Source organism: Brienomyrus brachyistius, chromosome 18 (assembly GCF_023856365.1).
Source record: "Brienomyrus brachyistius isolate T26 chromosome 18, BBRACH_0.4, whole genome shotgun sequence".
In the NCBI taxonomy this organism is placed as follows: domain Eukaryota; kingdom Metazoa; phylum Chordata; class Actinopteri; order Osteoglossiformes; family Mormyridae; genus Brienomyrus; species Brienomyrus brachyistius.
In genome coordinates, this window is record NC_064550.1 from 3,872,996 (window position 1) to 3,895,064 (window position 22,069).

At 44.6% G+C, this 22,069-nt stretch overlaps 1 protein-coding gene across 2 annotated transcripts; it reads right to left on the minus strand.

Annotated features, from left to right (window-relative positions):
• Positions 1 to 9,594: 9,594 nt before the first annotated feature.
• zgc:153867 (uncharacterized protein LOC337226 homolog) lies at positions 9,595 to 16,708 on the minus strand. Of its 2 annotated transcripts, XM_048982746.1 has the most exons (7): positions 16,571 to 16,708; positions 15,993 to 16,020; positions 13,556 to 13,699; positions 13,275 to 13,448; positions 13,053 to 13,130; positions 12,409 to 12,443; positions 9,595 to 10,092 (listed from the first exon to the last, which is right to left on the minus strand). In XM_048982746.1, the coding sequence occupies exons 1-6, from the start codon at positions 16,571 to 16,573 to the stop codon at positions 12,415 to 12,417; spliced, it is 456 nt and encodes a 151-aa protein (XP_048838703.1). In that variant the 5' UTR covers positions 16,574 to 16,708; the 3' UTR covers positions 9,595 to 10,092; positions 12,409 to 12,414. The 2 variants fall into 2 exon arrangements, with proteins under 2 accessions (XP_048838703.1, XP_048838702.1); XM_048982745.1 differs by lacking the exon at positions 12,409 to 12,443 and having other exon boundaries at positions 16,571 to 16,707.
• Between the last annotated feature and the right edge of the window lie 5,361 nt (positions 16,709 to 22,069).

A 22,069-nucleotide genomic window follows, 5' to 3' on the forward strand; every position in this document is an offset into this window, starting at 1 on the left:
CTTCTTTCAGGCGCAGCACAGTAAACTTTCCCCACAGGCTTTTCGTAGCCACAGAATGCCCTGTCACCTGATCCCAGGGAGGCCTTTGCCCGGCCTCCACCCACTGTCGCACCGGTTGCAGGTCAGCATCCTCCTCTTGCCTGGATTTCCATTCTGAGGCCCCCACTGCCTGAAGCGTGCGACAGGTCGGTGTGCCCGGGTTCCACTCTCCCTGCAACTCTGCATCCCGGGTTCCACTCTCCCTGCAACTCCGTTTCTCGGGCATCCCTCCGGTCACAGTAGTTGCTGCACAAGGGCGCCGAGACAGGGCATCAGCATTAGCATGTTGCGCCCCGCTCCTGTGCACCACCGTAAAATTGTAAGACTGCATCTCCTCCAGCCAGCGTGCCACCTGTCCTTCTGGCTCCCCGAAGGACATGAGCCACTGGAGTGCTGCATGATCGGTTCTCATGGTAAAAGCTGTGCTGCACAGGTAGTATTTAAAATGTTGGGTAGCTGCCACAACAGCTAGCAGCTCGCGTCTGGTCACGCAATACCGTCGCTCGCTCTTACTGAAAACCCGACTGAAGTAAGCCAAAACTCGGTCACCTTCTGGTGCTACCTGTGACAACACTGCCCCCATGCCAACATCACTGGCGTCTGTGTCCAGGACATAGGGCAAAGAGGGGTCAGGAGGAGAAAGGATTGGTGCAGTAGTGAGGGCTCGCTGTAGGCTGATGAAAGCGAGCTGACATTCATGAGTCCATGTAAAGGGACGGTCTTTCTGCAGAAGTTGGAAGAGGGGGGCACCAACACAGGAGAAGCCCTTTACAAACCTACGATAATAAGATGCCAGCCCAGGAAACTTTTCAACTGTCCCTGGCTGGTGGGCACTGGCCAATTCTGTATGGCTCTTACTTTCTCCTCCAGGGTGCTGATGCCCTTGCCATCCACCTTGTGGCTCAGGAACTCCACCTCCTTCCTCATGAAGCAGCACTTTTCCGGGTGCAGTTTCAGCCCCGCTGCTGCTAACCTCCTCAGCACTAGATGCAGAGAGTCCAGTGCCGCCTGGAATGACTGTCCATGGACCAGGACATCGTCCAGGTACACCAGGCATTCTCGCCGGGGAATACCAGACAGCACCATATCCATAAGCCTCTCGAAAGTCCCAGGGGCATTGCAGAGCCCAAAACTGAGAACCTTAAAATGCCAGTGACCCCTGGTGGTGCTAAAGGCAGTCTTTGGCCTGGATTCAGGTGAGAGGGGCACCTGCCAATACCCACTACGCAGGTCCAGGGAGGAAAACCATGAGGACCCAGAAACAAGGTCCAAGGTGTCATCCACCCTTGGTAAAGGGTAGCAGTCCTTCCTGGTGACCATATTCAGGGCCCTGTAATCGACACAGAACCTCCACCTTGAACTCTTTTTCTTAGGCACCATGACCATCCCCGAGGACCAGGGGCTGTCCGACGGCTCTATAATACCCGCCCGCAACATTGCATCCACTTCTCTGTCAGCAGCCTCCTGCTGTGCCATTGGGAGACGTCTGGGTCATGCTCTAATGGGCCGGGCATCTCCCATGTCTATGGAGTGCTGGACAAGGTGTGTGAGCCCTACGTCATCGTCACAGTGGGCAAAAATGTCCTTAAACTCCTCCAAGACCTGCCACAGGCTTTCCTGTTGCCTGGCATCTAAACCGTTGCAGTTATTCCTCCAGATGCTCCTCACTGCTGTGAGGTGGTCTGTCTGTCTGACTGGTACCCACGTGGGGGAAAACACTGGAGTAGCCTGGCAAGAGGGGGGAGTTAACCGCACACACTGTCCCCCAGGGAGAACTAGGTTTCCACTCCTTAAGTCCAGAACACATCCTGTAGATTTAAAAAAATCTAGCCCCAAGATGCACAGGTCTCGTACATCAGCAATCCAGGCAGAAAAAGACACTAACAATTCCCCCACTTTGAATACGAACGTCCCCCTGCCTTTCATGGGTGCCATGTCACCAGTCACAGTCTGTACCTGAACAGTGGTCTGTTCTAAAACAGTCCCCCGTGGAACAACATCCGGTCTCACCAACGTGGCTGTTGACCCGGTGTCCACCAGGGCCGTACAGGGTACCTAATCTGGGTTGGAGTGGCTGAGACATTACTGCACTCTTGACATCCCTCACCCCCACAGGCCCGTGACCCCCCAGGACCGGTTCAGCTGCAGCTGACGCAGGAGGCGATGCAGCCCACATTCTAGCACAAACCGCAGTCTCCCTTTCCATGGCCAACTCCACAGCCTCCCCTAGAGACACTGGGTGGGCCAGCTGTACCTGTATACGGAGCTTGTCAGGAGCAAGGGCTTGGACAAACTGGTCCATGGCCAACTCATTTTGAATTTCGGGCAGCATGGACACATAAGCACGTCTGCAGTCTCTCTATGTCATACGCTAAGGTGCGGAGGGACTCGCCAGGCAGCCTGACGCGGTGTTTGAATTCACAGCGCAGGGAATCACGCAGATTAAACTCCCCAAAGCGTCGTTGCAACACGTCAACCAGGGTCCAGTATTCGCATCTCTCTCCCGGGCTCAGTAACAGCAGACACGCCGCTGCCTCATCCGTTAAGGATAGGGCTAATTGCAAGGCTTTTTCATTCCCCGACCAACCAGCTGCTTCAGCTAATAGTTCAAATTGCGCCAAAAATGCCTCCCAGCTCCCGTGGCCTGAAAACTTTGGCGTCTTAATGTGCAGCGGTCCGGAGCGTAGGACGCCACCATGTTTGTTTACCTCGTCCTGTCCAGCGCGGATGTGACGGTGCTCCTGCAGGTTGGCGTCCTCGTAATAGCGCGGCGGTTCAAACCCCTCCGTTTCGGGTATGAACACCTTAAAGTCCTTTAGCGCATCGCGTTCTAGTTTTATCCCCTGACGTCCCAACATCCTCGGACTCTCCTTGAACTCCTTCGCTAGAAAGTTTCGGAGGCTGGGTTTAGAGAAAAAAAGAAAGAAAAAAATCCCGGCTTCTGACACCAAATGTAATGACCAGATTAAAAGAAATAAGATCTCCGATGGTTGCTGCAAAAAATTGATTTATTAACAGCAAGTGGTTCGGTTATATCCACACACACACTAGTTCAATGGCGCCCAAAAAAACCCCCAAAAAAACCAACTCCACACCCGACCGACTCCCCCTCCCCTCTCACGTCCCAGGTCACACGCAATTCCATAACCACACCCTCATAAGCACAGAACCTAACTTGACAGAATAACATGGAACACCTAATACCTGAAGGTATTACACTATGTTGTTCAGGAATGTGCGTGGTCTCAATACACCTGTAAAGTGAACTCGCTGCTTAGAGTTTTCACATTGAAAACCTGTTGCCATAGCTCTTGTGCAAAAAACGCACTTAAAAAAGAAGAATGTAAGTGTCACGCCCAGCTCGCCCGATCCTCATGTGTGCCACGCCCCCTCATCATCCACGTGTGCTTCCCCGATTGTGCCCAGCTGTTCCCTGTTATTTCACCCTGTCTTACGTATATTAGTTCACGTCTTTCTCGGTTGAGTGTCCGTCATTGACGTAATGTGGTGTATTGTTCCTCGCCGTTTGCCCTGATTCCCAATGAAACCCCGTTTCCTTCATCCTCGCCCGCCTGCCTCATCCTTCCCCGCGTCCAGCCTGCCCATCCACCCAGAGATCCTGACAGAATGACGGACCCACAGAAGACGAAGCCAAGAGCCGGTAAAGCAAAGCTTTTCCGCCTTACCGAGCCGGAGTACCTCGAACTTGCCAACAAGATGCTCTATTGGATAAGGTAGCCTGAGATCTGGGAACATCCCGCTGCCCTACACCTAGCGCACAGAAGTCGGGAGATCCTGGAGGAGATGTCCCTGCCTGGCGACACGCAGGTGTCAGAAGAGCAGAAGAGGTGCGTGACAATCTCCAGCATCTGATACGGCGCGTGACAGAGAGGAGGTTGCAGCTGGTCGCGTTGCTTACCGCGGAGGCTGGAGACCCGCCGTCCGTCCCTGCAGACACAGCGCAACCTCCATCCACCACCGCAAGCTGGAGGAAAAAGAGGAGGAAGCAAAGAGGGAGGCTAGAGGAAGCCCCGACCCTCTTCCTGAGAGCCGCCTCCCTCGCTCTTTGCAGGTGATATGGGGGAATGCCCGTTTGCCCCGGACATCACCACCGCAGTACCCCCGCACATAAGCAAAGCCCGCCTAGCCGCCACCGCTAGCGGTGTACCACTTCCGGGTGGCGCAGCTGGCTAATAGGGGGGGCAGGTCCGTGCGGGATGCTATCCCGCGGATCCAACGTGCTCTTAAAGGGGCAACGCCTGCTTGTGAAGCAACAACCCTGGAGCCCATGCCTGATCTGCCTGTCCTTCCCGTTCCCGATCTGCCTGTTCCTATGGCACCCTCTGCTGGTCCAGAGTCGGTGGTGCCTGCTTCACCTGAGGCGCCTGCCACTGCCCCACATCCAGGTATCGCTCAGTTCCCTGCTGCAGCACTGCCCAAGGCTCCTGCTGTGCCGCTTGCAGCACCGCCCGAGGCTCCTGCTGCGCCACTTGCAGCACCGCCCAAGGCTCCTGCTGCGCCACTTGCAGCTCTGCCAGAGGTCCCGCCTCCGACTGCTGCTCTGCTCGAGGCCCCTCTGCCTCTGCCTGCGACTCCGCCTGTGCCTGTGACTCTGGCCCCTGAGACTCTGCCAGTCCCAGTCCCTGACCCTACTCCAGTCCTCCTAGCTCCAGTTCCAGTCCCCAAGGAGGTCCCAGACAATCTGACCACCACTCCTTACTTCTTGGAGGAGGATGAGCTCGAGTGGGACCCCTCGGGGACCTCCCTAATGACTCCTCTACCCTCACCCCAACAAGGTGGACCCCGGCCGAGACCCCGCCTTTCAGTGTCCCAAAGGGGGAGAGGACATAGGTGCAGGGCCAGGGTCTCGCCCGCCCTGCCGCCTAGCTTGCCCTTGCTCGCCTTGGCTGGGGCTCGGGGGGGCGCCTGCGGGTCCTGTGGCTCATGCTTGGCTGTCACCTGCGGGTCCCCCTCCGACGCCTTGTCACCCAGCCTCGGTCCCACCTCCGACGCCTCGTTGGTCGCCTGTGGGTTCCCCTACTGTGGCTTCTCGGTCGCCTGCAGGTCCCCGCAATCCGGCGCGTCGATGAACGTCGCCGGTGCCGGCTGTGGCTGCGCCGACGCCTGCTGCAGCTCCGCCTCCCTCCTTGCCTTTGCCGGTGTCCCCTTCGGCTTCCTCCTCGCCTTCCCTGGTGCCCCCTCCGACTTCCTCCTCATCCCCTTTGCCTGTCCCTCAACCTGTCTCCTCGGCCCCTCCAAGGTCCCCTCCTGCTCCGGCCTCCCGGTCACCTGCGGCCCCTCCGGTTGCTGCCCATCGTCCGCTGTGTCCCCCGGCCTTTCCTGTCTGGTCTTCCTTATCCACTCCTGGGCCCTCTGTTCCTCCTATCTCTGCTCCTTGTCCCTCTGTGCCTCTGTTCACTCCTGGCCCTTTTGTTCCTCCGTTCTCTGTTCCCTCTGTGTCTGCCTGTCTGTCTTCCCTGTCCTTTGTCGGGTTTTGTCTTAGCTCTTGCCCCCGTGCCAGTTCTGTATTTCTGTTCTGTTCCCAGTCCCTCATTGATGTTCTGCTCTTGTCTTCCAGGGGTAGTCAGGGTAATCCCCAAGGGGTCCCACTCAAGCTCCTCCGGCAGCTCCATCAAGGAGGGAGGAGCAGTGGTCAGGCCAATGGGGACAGGGACTGGGGCCATGGCAGCTGGGGACACGGGAGAGGGGTCAGGAACCAGGTATATCGAAGCAAAGGCTGCTGGGAAGGGAACCACTGGAGCTGGGACCTCCATCGCGGGAACCTCTGGGGGCGAGGTGTCATCCATCACGGTGACCTCTAGGGGTGGAGCGTCATCCGCCGTGAGAACCTCTGGGGGTGGAGCATCATCCGCCGCGGGAACCTCACAAGGCAGCGTGTCAGCCACCGGGACTGGGGCCTCACAGGGCGGCGCGTCAGCCGCCGGGACTGGGGCCTCGCAGCTTCTGTCAGACTATAAATCTTTTGTTTATCCCTTCTGGTCATCCAAGGGGGTTCTCACATTTTCCAATATATTCGATACAAATGGTGTGCGCACATTCCAGCATATTCAAAAAGAATACAGTCTACCTGGCTTCTCATTTTTCTTGTACCTCAGGCTATGATCCACAATGAAGGCCTATGGCATGCTATGGAATTCTGTCTTAAATGATCACCCAATGTTTAGCTGGATTGATCCTGTCAAGACCTTGTCCTGTGCAGTCACAAAAATTTTCAACAACTTCCCTAGCGTCCATAAGCCTCTGACGATTCTATCAAAATGGGATTTAGAACTTTCTTGGTTAGCATTCCACCCAGATTGGGAAACAGTGTGGTCGAATCTTCACCTTACTTCCAAAAACCTTAGTCATGTACTTATTCACTTTAAAATTATCCATCGTTTCTATTGTACACCCTACAAACGGTATCTCATCAAACTCCCCATCCATACTGCAGCATTTACAACACTGATGCTACCAGTACGTTTCTACAGTACATAAGTTCTGGTACTGTTCAATGGTCCAACATTTCTGGAAACTTGTCACTCATATATTATGTGTATATTATCTTACAGGACTATACTTTGATTTGGACCCTTGCTTACTATTGCTTAATGATGACTCAAGGTACAAGTTCTCATTGCGTGATAAAAAACTGTTAATGGCAGGCTTTACAGCTGCTAAGAAAACTATACTACAGCATTGGATACACCAAAATACAAACCTGAAGCAATTCTGGATTGTCTCATTCCATTATGTTGTCTGTTTAGAACATATGACTGCAAAGATTAATAAGGCAAAGGCAATCACCGTAAGTACCTGGAGGAATACAGCTGCTGCTCTTAAAGAGCTTCTTTGAATAGCCCAGCTTATATGAGTTTGCTGCCAATGTGAGTCAAGTGCAAAAAGCTGTTAGATGTTCCCTATTCTTTCCTTTCTCTTACTGTGTTCTTTTTGTCAGTTATTCTTGTGGTATCTCTGTCCTGTATATGCGTTCTGACAAACTGAGAATAAAAATACCATCACAAAAAAAAGTACAACTCCCGCATTTTGTAATAATCACTGCGTTCAAGCTGTCTATTACAAAATGCGGGAGCTATCACATAATGAAGTGAAAACTTGTTACATTTTGTTGAGCTATTACATAATATGGTTCAGTATTACATAATGCATTGTTACACAGCCTGCAGATTAAACCCATATTATATAACGTCAATTCAAATATTTTTGGTAAAAAGCTAGTATAGCAATATCCAAATATTTATGGACCTAAGTGCAAATCAAAAACAGGGCAGAGGTTGTTCATCAGCAACAAATGCAAAAAGCTGTAACTTATGAAGGATGTAACGAATGAAGATAATCGAAGATTGACATCATGATAATGTTGTCCCATGGTAAGTTGCCCTGCGACAAGCCAGTTAAACCCTTAGCTAGTTGTAACTCTTGCTAGTATTGCTTTCGATACAGCTACTACAAAAATATAGATAGCATTTTTATTGCACATAAGGGCTGATAGCTACTTTGTGATTTTTAATTGAACAGATTATCATGCAGCTGCCCATTCTGTGTGTTTTTCAGAATCTCTTGGTGCTCTATAATCCTCCTATCTGAAGTTGGTGGTGGATAAATGAAAGCCCAGCCCTCACAAAATGACACACAATTTGTCTATGGATTTAGGCGGAAGACAAAAAGAGTGTTTTTCTTTTGCAGTAGGAAACACACACTAACTCCATGTAAACTTGCCTATGCATAAATTAGGCAAGTGAACAGTGTTTACCTCCACTGCAACTGTGCTTTTCAATCTTATCATGCTTGCATTTCCATCCATCCATTTTCCAAACCGCTTATCCTACTGGGTCGCAGGGGGTCTGGAGCCTATCCCGGAAGCAATGGGCATGAGGCAGGGAACAACCCAGGATGGGGGACCAGCCCATGGCAGGGGACATTCACAGACCATTCACTCACACATGCACTCCTATGGGCAATTTAGCAACTCCAATTAGCCTCAGCATGTTTTGGGACTGTGGGGGGAAACTGGAGTACCCGGAGGAAACCCCACGACGACATGGGGAAAACATGCAAACTCCACACACATGTGACCTACGCGGAGACTCGAACCCGGGTCCCAGAGGTGTGAGGCAACAGTGCTAACCACTGCACCACCATGCCGCCCCATGCTTGTATTTGTATTTCATAATAGTGAAATTATATGTTAAAAAAACAAACATAAGCCAAATAATGTATGAAATACACCAGGACCATCAGCCAGGACCCAGGCACAGGGCTATGCAGAGACTTTTTATGGAGCCGGTGCTCTACAGTTTACAAAATGCACTTGAAATAACTCTAGCAAATAGATCAGGTGCTCAGGCAGTCCCTCCTCCTCCCATGTGCCTGCCTGGGTGTGATGATGACCACCGATCTCTTGCTATGCTCATATCAGCACTTTCATGGTCATTCAGGGTCACAATATATAACATCAGAAACATCAGGGTCACAGTATATAACATTTTCTGGTTCTCATGAAGCTCATGAGCTTGTGCTCTGAAACTGATACAATGAATTCAAAACGCAGCAGCATGTGTAGTATTAAATCAGCCCAAATGCTTTCATGCTACACCCCTCCTTTTCACTCTTCATTGGCTCCCTATAGGCACTCGCATCATTTTTAATTCCTGATGCTGGCTACCAGAGCCATTAAAGGACAGTTACCCATCTGCACCAAGAGGATCCATAAGACCTACGTCCCATTTTACCCTCTTTAGTCAGCAAACCAGTGCTTCTTGGAGATCCCTCCAACGCTAGAAGCCTCACTGCATATACCTTTCATGTGTGGTACGCCAATGGTGAAATAACTTTCTACACCATATCAGGTCATCATATTTTACCATCAGATACACATTGAATAGTAGGTTCTTGTCTTTTTTGGACGATGGTGTATTGCGTTTTCTCCAGTATTACTTGTGTCTGGGCATTCATTGGAAGCTGAGCTGCATTTATGCAACGTCAACTTGATGTCTGAAATGGGATATTCACCTCACTTGTTTATCACTTTGGACAAAAGTGTCTTGTAAGTAAAAATTAAATATCTATTATAATAAATCTATTATAAATAAAATCTGAATCAGTGATTGATTCTATGAAACCACACTGTTGCAGTGTGGACAGGGGTTTTTCATGTAACTTGCCCTCAAAGAAGCTGTGTATTTCCCAATTAATACAATATAGACTAATTAATATACACACCTAAAAGGCAACAACCTGTCACAGCTGATTATTGCCCATAATATACATTCCGGCTGAACAAAAATGTGATTAAGCAAGCATTTTAATACTTGCACACAAACAAGGTCAGACTATTTTAAAGGGAGTAAATGGAATGAAATGCAATGCCTTATAAATTCAGAATTTTGATTTTGTGCTAAAAAGAATCACACTGATTCAGCAATTTCCATCCCTTATGTGAAAAGTAACAGGGACACAGCAATATCAGTAAGTGTTTTCAGTTACATGTCAGTTGGCCCAATGTCACCAACCCAACCCAAAACGATACACAGATAGTTGTCAAACTGGTCAGGTTTATTGTATTTGAGCAACTCGGCACAGGAAGGAAAAAAATTCTGATTAAAGTTGTCCATTAGGTTAAGTCATCAAACAAGTCAACCAACCAGAAAGAAGAGATGAGTCTTAGCCGATGAGATGCAGGGCTGTCTGCTATAACAGCTGCTTAGTGCGAGGTGATGGGCCTAAGTGCTTGCTGCCCTACGGCATCCTATGCAACAAATCACCAGATGTACTGCAGTTTCTGACTGCACTTTAGCTTCCTGTTTGCACATGTCTGTGGTGTGATGACATTACAGAGGATGGGCGGAGAATGTCAGGCAGATTCTACTCAGGCAGATAAAGGCACTTCTGAAAATAAAAGTAAACAGGAACAAAAAAGGATGTAACTTTAGAGGAATGTTGCAAGTTCACAATGGGAATGAAAATGTAAATAATAAAATTAGCAAAAATTCTGGTGAGGTCTTCAACCACTCATGACCATCCGGACAAGTTCTGCAGGATAGATAAAGAAAGAGAAAGAGAGAGAACTTTCAGCTCAAGTGTTTGTCGTCAATGAGCAGAAGCCCCAACTGCAGCATCCAACATACTAATTCATCTCAAATTTTAAATACTAAATCAATTGATGCCTTAAAAAATCATTATTACTCAACTAATTTTAAAATGATGTTAAATTAAGATTTTGTAAATGTTATTTTGACTAGGCAGCATTACTATTACAATGATTATACCAAGCAAAACTGGCAGTATCACCACCTGGGAAAAAGTTAAACGTGCCAATATAAACCACTTAAAAGTAGTTAACTGCTGAAACATCTACTGCAAACAAAACAGATTATTAGAATGGAATAAAAAACACTAGTAAAAGTTTCTCAAATACAAATTACTATGTTAACAAACATTCTCTATTGCACAATTAAGGAATTATTCCACCAAGAATGACGGTACACTACAATTTATTTCACAGCTTACATAAAAATAACTAAGTAATAGTTGCCATTCAATCTCTTTATGATGATTCAACATTTTGAAATGTGTCCCTCCAAATTATTTATCAGGCAGTCTTTCATCATATTTTTTGCGGCAAAATGCCTAGCTTTGCTAGCAAGGCACACAATTAGAAAATAAAGATGTAAAATTCCACAATAAACAAAAAAAAAGCCTATTTTCTAAAAATGTCATTCAGACAATACAAAGCACAAAGATGCCTTAATCAACACAACATTCCAATTCACATCTTCAAAGGGAATTAATAGATCATCCTGTTTACATGTATTTTCACTGATACCTTGTTTTTGCTCAGTCTTCCAACCAATTGCACAAAGCTTAAGCATGTCAGTATCTGATGGGTACATGTGGCAGTGGAGTCAAATGCTTCCCAAAAATTATACCTGTTCTTGGTGGAAAACTAGTGGGCTTTCCACATGACCTTCTAAAAGCCTTATTTTGGGGAGGAGCCAACCTTGCACAGGATGCTGTAGCTGGGGGCTGATTCCCCCCCTCATGATTACATGGCTGTCAGTATGAATAAACTGGGATTGTGCAAGAGACAGGAGTAGAGACGGCATATAGAGGGATCAGCTCTATAATCTACTCAGCTACAACACAAGGCATTGACCAAGGCTCTGTTAGCGTTAGCTACCCCCCCGTTTTCTTTAACCTGCAAGAAGTGGGAGGGCAGAGAAGGGCCTTGACAACTACAAGAAAAAGCCCAGCAGCTATCAGCCACCACAAGAAAAATAACGCCGGTAAAAAAAGGAACTCACTACACACTGTAATTCAAAAGGGTTAGTAGAAGAACTGACTGGTCTGTTTTATGAGAGAGGGGGAGAGACGGTATCATATGACCTTTTATGAATACACATCATTGGCCTAGAACACACAAGTCTCAGATGCTGAAAGCTGACAATGAATGTATCTTTGTGCCAGAAAAATATAGATACCACTGAGGCAGGTGCTGAAGAAAGAATCCATTTATTAAGCGCTCTGTTTTGGAAGTATATCCCCAAAGTCCAGCTACCATGACCCTCCCCAGCTCTCAGCCAAACAGTCATCCTTCTGAACCTGCCAATCCCCACCCACACAACCCACTCAAAGACCAAAACAAACTAACAAACAAATCAGAAGGCTAGAGTGTCCCTTGGGAAGAGGAGCCCAGACACGTGCAGAGGGCATGCTACAGTCAAGGGGGTGAGGAGGAAGGGCTGCTGGAAAGGAACGGAAGAGTAAAAAATGAAGAAAAAGAACCTTCTTAACTAAAAGGGCCCCGTATAGTCCTTCACCAGCATGTACATAGGGATGCAAACTTATTTTATATGAATTTGTGCTGTAAGAAATTACCATGCATTTTAACCTTCACACAGCGAATACGTACTTCATTTGCAGTATAAAGGTTAAAATGCAAAGTGATTTATTGGCAAAGCAGAGCAAATTCACATAAAATAAATATCCATCTGTGATGTTACGAGATGTTATTGCGCTTATCGCCTTATAAAGCGGAACGTTTAGCTGCGTGTTTAATGTGTATCCCTGGGTATAACGGCAGATTCCAGGTAAGCCCTATTGTGGCCAAAATTCTTCAGAACATGAGGCGCACTACGTGGTTCACATGTCCAATGTTTAAGTCAGGACAGAATCAACACTAAATCTCACCAAATCGCTGTGCTCACTGTGTGAAAACCATAATTAAAGTATGAAAGAGTCTGTCTTGGAGGTGACTATATCACTAGAAGCAGCAATGCATGGGGAGGACTGGGCGGGACCCCTTTTTGATATACGTGCCAATGGTAGGACCAGGAAGGACGCCCATACCGGCGCTCAGCCCGACATGATGTGACGAACGAAGGCTGCAGAAGAGGAATGACAGGTTATACACAGTGCCACACCCTCAAACACACACACACACACACACACACACACACACACACACACACACACACACACACACACACACACACACACACACACACACACACACACACACACACAGGAGACACTCATTACAGCAGGGTCTGGCACACGAGCAGTGCCTGGGAAGCTAACCTTTTCTGCTACACCACGCTCTGGACAGGAATATGTACATAGAGGCCTAGAGCAGCACTCACATAATCACAGCAGGCATTTGTATTACAGAGTGTCTCAACATGTGACCCACCAAGTTGTCCATGTACTTGGCTGTATGTTACTACTCATTAAAACACAAAGGCCTCATACAATCCCCTCACATACCCACTGATCATTACAAAGTTGCTCTTCGCTGATTTTGACCTGTGGATACAAGCTTTCAAATCAGTTGTGAAAAAGTGAGTCTCCACACCTTTCTGAGGAATCTCACACTGCAATGTGTCTTTCATTACATTTCTTTTCATAAGTTCTCTACAAAGAATGTGGTACAAAATCCAGTGTACTTCCATAATCCCTGAACGATTTATTTCCCAATCGGTCCCATTTTTCACCTTCATAATTGATGCAACCATTGGCATCTTCATGTCCTGCCAAAAGAGTTTCTACCTCCTCCTCTGTCATCTTCTCCCCTAAAATATATATAGTACAGTAAACAGTTAGCATTATCTACATGAATATTAGCTAACAACATGCTACATTAATGAACAGTCATAATGGTGTTTCTTGCAATTTTAAATAGTAAAGCATGTAGCTGTGAGCATGAAAAATTCTACCCAGTGTGGTCAGGACATGCCGCAGCTCTGCCCCCATGACGGTGCCATTGCCCTCCTTGTCGAAGACACGCAAGCCCTCCACGATATCCTCAAAGGAGCCCTGGTCCTTGTTTTTGGCAATGGCTTGTAGCATGGGCAGGAACTGCTCAAAGTCCAGCATTTTATGATTCATTTCTGAGGATGGGAAAGGTAGTTTAATGCATAACATTTTTCCCCCAATCAAGCCCTACCAACTTGCTTCACATGTGAAATTACAATATTTTACCAGAGATCACACTTACCCTCAGCTTTGGGGTTGCCCAGAACCTTAAGCACCTCGGCATTGACTGGATTCTGGCCTAGCGCACGCATCACATCCCCGCACTGGCTGTAGCTAATCTTGCCATCGCCTGTCCGGTCAAACAATAAGAATGCCTCCTTGAACTCTGAAGGAAAAACATAGGCAAAATACAGACAATTGATGAGCATATGCATAGGATAAACAAAAATTCACACAAACCCCTGCAAAGTGGAATAAAGTGAAGAAAATTGGTAGCAGGTGACAAGCAACATCATGGCAAGGTTGTGATGTTTGAAAATGAGAGCAAGCAACACCTCTCATCACTGGGGGGATGGAAGCAAACATAGCATGTCTCAAAGTACAAACCAACGCAAATAAAAACATATAGCTCAGCCATTTCAAAACTTCCCCTAAAACCACTCCAGCATTTGCAGTAGCCACCCAATATAACCATGTATTTGTTGACATGACCATGCATACCAAGCATGGTTAATCAATACTGTATCAAATTATGTGACTAATCAAGTTAAGTGAATTGGTGGTGAAATTTAACAAATATACATGGACAGGCTGGGGTGCAGCCAAGAATGGATTTGGGGACAGAAGCAGTGGTCTTCAAGCTATGCAACAAGATATCAAGTAACATTTGAGAGAACAGACAAAAATTCTTGTTCTTTTTTATTGTTTTACTGTTTATTTGCGTATTATTTCTGACCACTTACTATTCAAATAAATAGCTTTCACTGTAGCTGGTGTAGTAAATAGTAAAATGAATAAGCTATTGAGAAGACAGGAAAGACCATTTTTTGGGAAAAAAAGAAGCTCACATTATGCTGAGTGGTTCTTGGCATGGAATCACACTTAAGTATGAGACAAACTGCTCTGAGTACAGACACATATGCGCATCTTTTAGAAAACCTTCCTACTCATATTAGAAACAAAGCCTTATGCATGCACTAATTGTTTTATTTCAGTTGTCCAAATTCCCAGCTAATTAATGCCCTGCCACCACCTAGAACTAGCATACTTTGTAGTGTTACATTATCATCCCCACATAAATGTTTAATTGCGCTACAGAACTGCGCAATGACAAACTTCGCGTCATCAGGTATTGTGACTCATGAAAGCTGAAATGCAGCCAAAGCCAGATACACCCAAGCAGATACTTGCTTTTAACGACTTACTGTGTGCTTGCTTTTCTATCTTTTAACTAACAGATATGTTCGTTCAACTAGGATTAGTAACAACACAGCCAAGTTTCTCTCAATATCAACTGAAAAAATCCAATGATCACTTCAACAACATAGCTCAGTACAACACAGATGCCAAGCATAGACCGAAAATGCCTTTTTATTAGCATGTTTCAATGTTTGACTGATGCTTTTTTTCCCTCAATATAAAGGAAAACAGCTTTTAAATGACAATGTCAAAAAATCCAGCTGTGGCTGTGATCTATTTACATTTGCTTGGTGTGGAAATGAGGGGAAAGCGATGGATGTGCATTGCTGTTTGGCGCCCGTCCCAGTCGCTGGAATGCGGTGCATGTCGGTCGCCGTTCGGCTTCCAGCTCCTTTGCCCATATAAGGCATTAAGAGGGAGCGCCCCGGATCTGTCAACCGTCCGCGCTCGAACAAACTAACGTAAAAGGAAATTCATCAACGCCGAACTAACGCCAAAAAAGGAAGTATTACCCTTGAAAGGACAGACCGTAGTTATCCTACATACGGTCCAGTTTCAAACAATCCGAGACTCGAATGTTAATTCCAAAACCACAGCTGTACCATAGGCCGCGGAAATGAACCAAGTCGATATAACCGGATTTCCTCAACACTTCCGCTCGTTCACCCGAGAATGTATCCCGTATAATGTACAAGACAATTCTAATCCTGATTAACGTATTTTGGAATTAATCCGAATAACTAAAGGGAGAGTGTATGTTTCCGTGCATTATCACAATCAGCCTTCAATTTTTAAGTCATGCAAGATGTCTGGCCACCTCAATAGGCCACAAAAATTACGAATGCAATCACATTAACGGCAGCCAAAGAAACCTTTGCAGCAGTCTCTTGTGACACACACACACACACGATTCAAGCCAAATTGCGGGTCAGAATATAGTAAGCCACTGCATTAAATGCTTCGGTGTTATTCAAAACACGACTGGTACAGAAAACCCTCACCGTGTATTTGATCCGGTTTAATTTCAATCTGCAAAAACAAGTAATTGTACAACAGAATATAAACACCTAAAAGGAAAGTAAGGCTTTCGGAGATTCCATGAAGAAAAATCTGTGTGACACAGCAGTCAATAAGCATGAAATGGAGGACAGCAAAAGAATCAGATGAAATGACAGTGAGGACATCTGGTAATGACATAAGCAAATCTTTACAGAAAAGACACTGCCGGCTACGTTATTGTACTGTTTTAGTAAACTCACCAAGAATTTGGTCCTCAGAAAAGTCAGACTGCAAAAAAGAGAGGGAAAAAAAGATAAATATATAGTTACATAAAACACAAATGCTATAAGGTCAGTCATCGAGTGGTTTGCGAAATCCTACTGATGAAATCAATGAATACAGCCGATCTTTAGATAAGTCAAATAACTAGGTAAACTGCTAAAAGAAACAATAGATTATGTGTCTGTTTACAAACCCAATAACATTTACACATATTTGCCTCGATCCAAGGTCGAGGTGTTAATAATTAAAATACAATACTCGCTTGCACATTTGACAGACTAAAAAATGAAAACTTTACAATTAACAGTCTAAAGTTGTAATGTGTTCATGCAATACACCCGTATACTGATCCAGAAGTCACTGGGCGTGTGGAAGCTAATACCCAGGTTAGGAAGTGACTGCTTAGCCGAATCAACGACGGACAATCGTTGAAAGGCCAATCGTAACTCTCCAGTAATTCTACTCAAAAAACGAATATATTTTGTGAAAGTATATCAATAATTTACGATGAATCCATATCCGATATATTTTAACTGTCTTAAAAACAATAACCTACCATTGTTACGCAGTTTGGTTTCTGTGCTGCAGTCAGTAGCAGGAATGTAACGTGAGCAGTACAGCGTCTGAGGGTATGGACTTCGTGACGTCAGTGTTTACTGAAACAGAGCCCAGTAAGCAGCTACATTGCGGGCGTTAGCTTTTTGAACTTTACCGTAAATACAGGAATGCTGCGCAGTGTAGTTCGAAAAAAAAAAAATCAAAATCGATGCAAGCAGCAATAGCAGTAGAACATTAAATGACGTGATTTTTTGTTATTATAACAGGGATTTAATCAGCTATAAGCAGACAATAGGCTGTAGAACTGAGTGCACAGTTCAACTAAAATCAGCAGTTTTTCCAATGCTATAGCTATTTATTCAAATAAAAACGGCCTTTAATTTCGTATAAATATTATAAACAACAATGATACAGAACTATATAAAATTTGATGGATTTAATGATGAATATAATACACTTCCTGGATTATTTTAAAGCTAAAACAACAACTGTTCGAAAGATTTAAGGATTTGTTTGAAAGATTTTTAAGTTTAAACAGCATAGCCCTATTTATAGTTTCTGTAAGATTGTGATTCAATTTGTGTCCTTACTCAGTATTATGATACTGCGCGGTACATGACGACATTGAAAGCAACAAATAACTCAGAATTTAAAACTGTTTGTAGTGTAGAGGTACACGAGCATCATCTTGTGGTAACTTTTAAACCGATAAAAGCATACTTTGGCAAATTTGTTTAGTATTTGTGAACCTTACAATCAAAGGCACATTTATGCTTATCCGTTAAATTGTTATTAAAACACTCATTACACTTAGCTGCGCCATAATTTAATTTTTTTTAGAGTTACGACATTAACTAGATAATGAAAGCAATTATGTGATTATACTATGATAGCGCCAGATGTATTGTGCAAATAAAGGTAGACCAAACAGGCAACAACAACAAAATAAAATAATAATAATTGGGTGGCAAGTTAAGTGAGCACAGTTGTCTTACACATCCAGCGTTGGAGGATTTGAACCCCACCTTTGCTCGGTTTGTGTGAACAGTCACTGGGCTAATATAGCATACACCATTTCCCCCCTTAGTCCAAATAGTTAGACACATTTATGTTTAAATTGCCTCTACTATATGTTTGTGAGACGCAGCATATAAGAAAATCCGATTTGCAGGAAGATAACTGGGTATTTTCTGTTTATTCACAAAACAGGCTGTTTGTAGGTCACAGCTGGAGCTCATTGCAGTGCTTCTCATGATGTCAGACTAGCACTGGGATGCTTATCAATATGCATATTTGATGCTTCTTGAATTCGCACGTACCGAATGTATCACTTGCACCCTCACCAACTAGGATAATCTCATGATTTGTTGCCATCCAAAGTTTGTTCTTGGGAGGCAAGTTTAGCAAGACCACTGTTGCCAAGAATACAGGTATGATCTTTGCCTTCTTGGTACTGACAAACACCCTTGCCCCTTGTGATATGCTAATATTATTGGTAATCGACGATATTAGACTAGTAACCTGGAGTCAGTATCTCACGGAACTTAACTGGCGATTATCGCTTTTGTCAGGGAAGTAGGCTTAGGTTACACACAAACAACACAGCAATTGATAAGAGATTTATACTTTAGGTTTCAGTTCAGCCTTCTAGCCTACATTTCTGACACCGTTTAAAAAGCACATTGCCATTATCCTTTTAACTCTTTGCATGGTACGCAGAAGTATCAGTGCATGTAGATGTCGGTCATAGTGACGGTATGTGGATTACATTTGCCACCCCTGACAAGCCCTTCGCGTTTCTGAGGTGGAATACAGTGTAAAAAGTTTGAGAAGAGCTATTGTTCTGTTTTTAAATCATAATCATATTGACTTGCTGACTGATCATTTTCCACAGAGACAAAAAAAAAACACAATAATCAGCCCCCACACCCACAGCATTGTCCCTTTTTGACTTGAAAATAAAAAGCTCCCTTAAATGCATCCAGGGAATATCTTCTGGCAGGTCTTCTGATGACTGGCAGGTCTTCTGATGTGCCAGCTGAGTTTCAGTCTGACCCTGTTGGTCTCCTAGATACAGCTTTAGTTCTGCTTGCCAGCTGAATGCACAGTGACTGCTTCACTACTTTTTCCTGTGACCCTTTGACCTTTTCCAATTTTTCTTTTATTTTAGAAGGTAACAAAGTGCAATTACTGAAATTAGTAATGCTTAAGTAAAAGTGATTTAAAAAGACTTAAAAATCCATCCATCCATTTTTCTGAAACTGCTTCTCCTATTCAGGGTCACGGGGGGGGGGGGGGGGGGGGGGGGTCTGGAGTCTGTCCCCGAGGCTAGGGGTGCAAAGCAGGGAACAACCCAGGATGGGGCACCAACCCATCGCGGGGCACACTTACACCATTCATTGAATAGGTACCATTTCACAAAAAATGTATATTTTCTCCATTACTTTCCTCCCATAGTTTAGGATAAGCTCCAGGTCCCATGACCCCTTTTCTACTTCTGAGAAGCCCTTGCACTGCCGTATGCTTTTCATACTCACCTCCATTATGCTGGGGTCAAAGGGACAATCAGGGGGACGTAAACACCATGGCTTGTCTTCTGAAGCTGATCTGGCACCTGTGGGCAGGCAGGGAAATGGTGGCCCCAACCTCAGAGAAGTCCCCATTGAGGCCAGATTCTTAAGGCATGGTTCTTGGTTCATGGCTTCTCTCTGCAACCCTCTTGCTGACTACGGTCGCCTGCACGGCTACAGCACACGCTCAGTATGAGCACATTGCTGAGAGAGAAACTATGTCAGATATATCTGTATCCTGAGGGAGGAAGAACAAATGGAAGGGAGAGAGGTACTTGCCTCTCCTCGGGAGAACGGTTAGAAAAGTAGATGATACCAGAAATAGATGTGGGTGTATGAATGAGAAGAATGGGAAATGCATCCATTTGCATGTGTATAACTGCCGTTTTACGAAATTTAATGTAAAACGTGTGCATCCATGTGTATATAGTCAAACGTGTGTGCATCAGCAATTGTAGTAAGCTGAAGAAATAACCCTCCATCAACGTGACTGCTTAATCCCCAATGGGGTCACCAGAGCCTATCCCAGGAACAAGTGGCACAGGTGGGAACAAGCCCTGGACAGCCCTAATGTCCTGTGTATAAGTGAAATTATGATATTTAGAGACTCAGGATTCACAAAATGTTGTCTTCCTAGTTGCCTGTGAAGGATCTATACATGGTCCATCTGGAGAAGCAAATAAAGTGTTTTCTCCAGATAAGGCATGTTAATCTTTTGAAAATAAAAGCTAGTTTAACAATTAAACTGTTTTATACCAGTTTAAAGTGAATCCTGTGGTTGTCAAAAGAACAATGATACTTAATTGCTGTGAAATGACCATGTGTGTCATCTCTATGTGCAGGAAATAAAGAGCACATGAATTAAACTGCAGTGGATTTGTCTTTATTGCATTTATCATGGTGGCTGTGAGTAATGACAATGAAAACCGGTGATTTGTACTGATGTTCCTGGAACTCTGCCATCTCTGAGCTCTGCAAAGTGGAGCAGTGGTTCTTCCTCTGGCTGAGTGTGTGGTACAGCAGGGTGGGACTATCAGTTTAAGCTACAAATAGTAAAAGTTACGTATCCTGTGCAAATTTGTAATAGAATGTACATTCCCTATAAATCCCTGAGTCATGGACAGAGTCTGGCCATTGCATTAGTTGATGTATCAATATAAATTAATTTATTTTGCGATTAAGAGAATGTTATTTATCTTACTAATTGAACCACGGTGCTTTAAGGGAGCTGCGACAACATTTACGTTAATTTTCCATTCGAAACCAAGATAGATACAGCTCATAGACACCTATTGGCGCTGTGGTTCAGTGGAAGAGTAGGGAAGATTCATATATGTTTTGTCTAAATGGAGAATGGAGGAAAACTTTTTGGTGAATATGCAGTGATTAAAATATTATTTTGTTAAAATATTATTTTATTTCATTGAAGGCTAATTCCTGAAAATGAGGATCTTTCCAGTTAATACACTTTCAGTGGGTGTCAGGCTTCTATACTTTTCTTTTGCGAAATAGGTTTTAGATTTCAAATTTTTGTTTGTTTCTAAACATTCACCCTCTGATTTGACAGCAATGTCATAAACTGAGAGAAAAATATAATGGGCCCTGATTAGCATCGGACGCAAAGCAGTGCTAGGCGCAACGCAAGTGTCTTTGCTAGCATGAGCCCAACACAGTCATTACTTTAACGTCCAGCGACAAACAAATGTACTTAAGCCCATCTGAGCGCCCATAGGTGCATTGGTCTTAAAATGAGGTGGACTCCGGTGCCTTATTCGTGCATTACCGTTTTGAGGCACCGCCAAAGTGCTTCCGCCCCCCCCAAAAAAAAAAACTGCGGGGGGGTGCATATTCTTCGTACGTGGATTTAATTGTTGAAGGTTTGACAAGATCCCAGGTTCCTCGGTTCTTGGAAACTCTTGCTCGATTGGTTGTCACAGCAACCAATCAGTAAACTCAAACCGGCTTGGAGAAGGTTTAATCAATGTAAACGATATTAGATCACAGATTTAAACAGAGGTGTCCGTTCAGGAACAAGAGCAACTGAAGTCACAGTAAAATGCAGAAAAAATGTTTTGCGCTATTGAAGTTACATTTACGTATCCAGTATCACATACATTTAATTGAATATTGTTGATAGTTTGTATTGTCATTCATTCTACTCTACATTTTCCATTCAGTGTATATAATTATCCACTGAACCTTTGTAATAATGTCTTCTATGCAGTGCTCGTGCCCAAATTGCTGCTTTTCTACATGAAACTCTCCACACATTTTCGTTTGTTTATACAATGTCAATACAAGTATGACTCATTTGTGCCAATTTTGGAGAACCACCAGGGGGAAGCACAGACCAATAAATAACAGTATATATAATCGGAAACTGAAAATTCTAAAAATTGTACCTAACAGCGTCAATTTTGAACCAATCTTGGCACAATCATTTTACGGCATATGCTGAATGAGTCGGCAAAAAATTGGTGTAATTTGGAGAATCTACTGGTAACTTGGAGCATTTCATGTAAATTAGCACCGAATTACCAACAAAATACCAAGTTTCCATCTTAAAAAGTACGAAATCAAGAATGTCTTGGAAATCCTGTCATGTAAATTGTATCTTGCTTAGTCAAAGCACTACAGAAAGCAAAAGCAAGTGTAGCATATTTCACAATATTATGGAAAAAATGTAGTGCGATAAAGACAAGTTTTCAGCATAAAAAGTAGGAAATCAAGGGTAAGTTGGAAATGTGACAAATTGTGTCTACAAATCAAAGCACATTTAACATATTTTGCATGAGAAAAAACTGAAGTGCATATAGAAATGCTATGTCCCTTTCAAAGCATCTCAATTTACAGAAGAGAACTTAAACATTTCAGATATGACACTTTCACCTTATGAGGCATTAACGGTAAGATGTGCTCCCTTTCGG

Coding starts and splice junctions, on each gene's coding strand:
- zgc:153867 (XM_048982746.1), bottom strand. Junction 13,131..13,274: donor GCATGTCCTGACCACACTGG/GTAGAATTTTTC, acceptor TATATATTTTAG/GGGAGAAGATGACAGAGGAG. Junction 12,444..13,052: donor TGGTTGCATCAATTATGAAG/GTGAAAAATGGG, acceptor CCTCTTCTGCAG/CCTTCGTTCGTCACATCATG.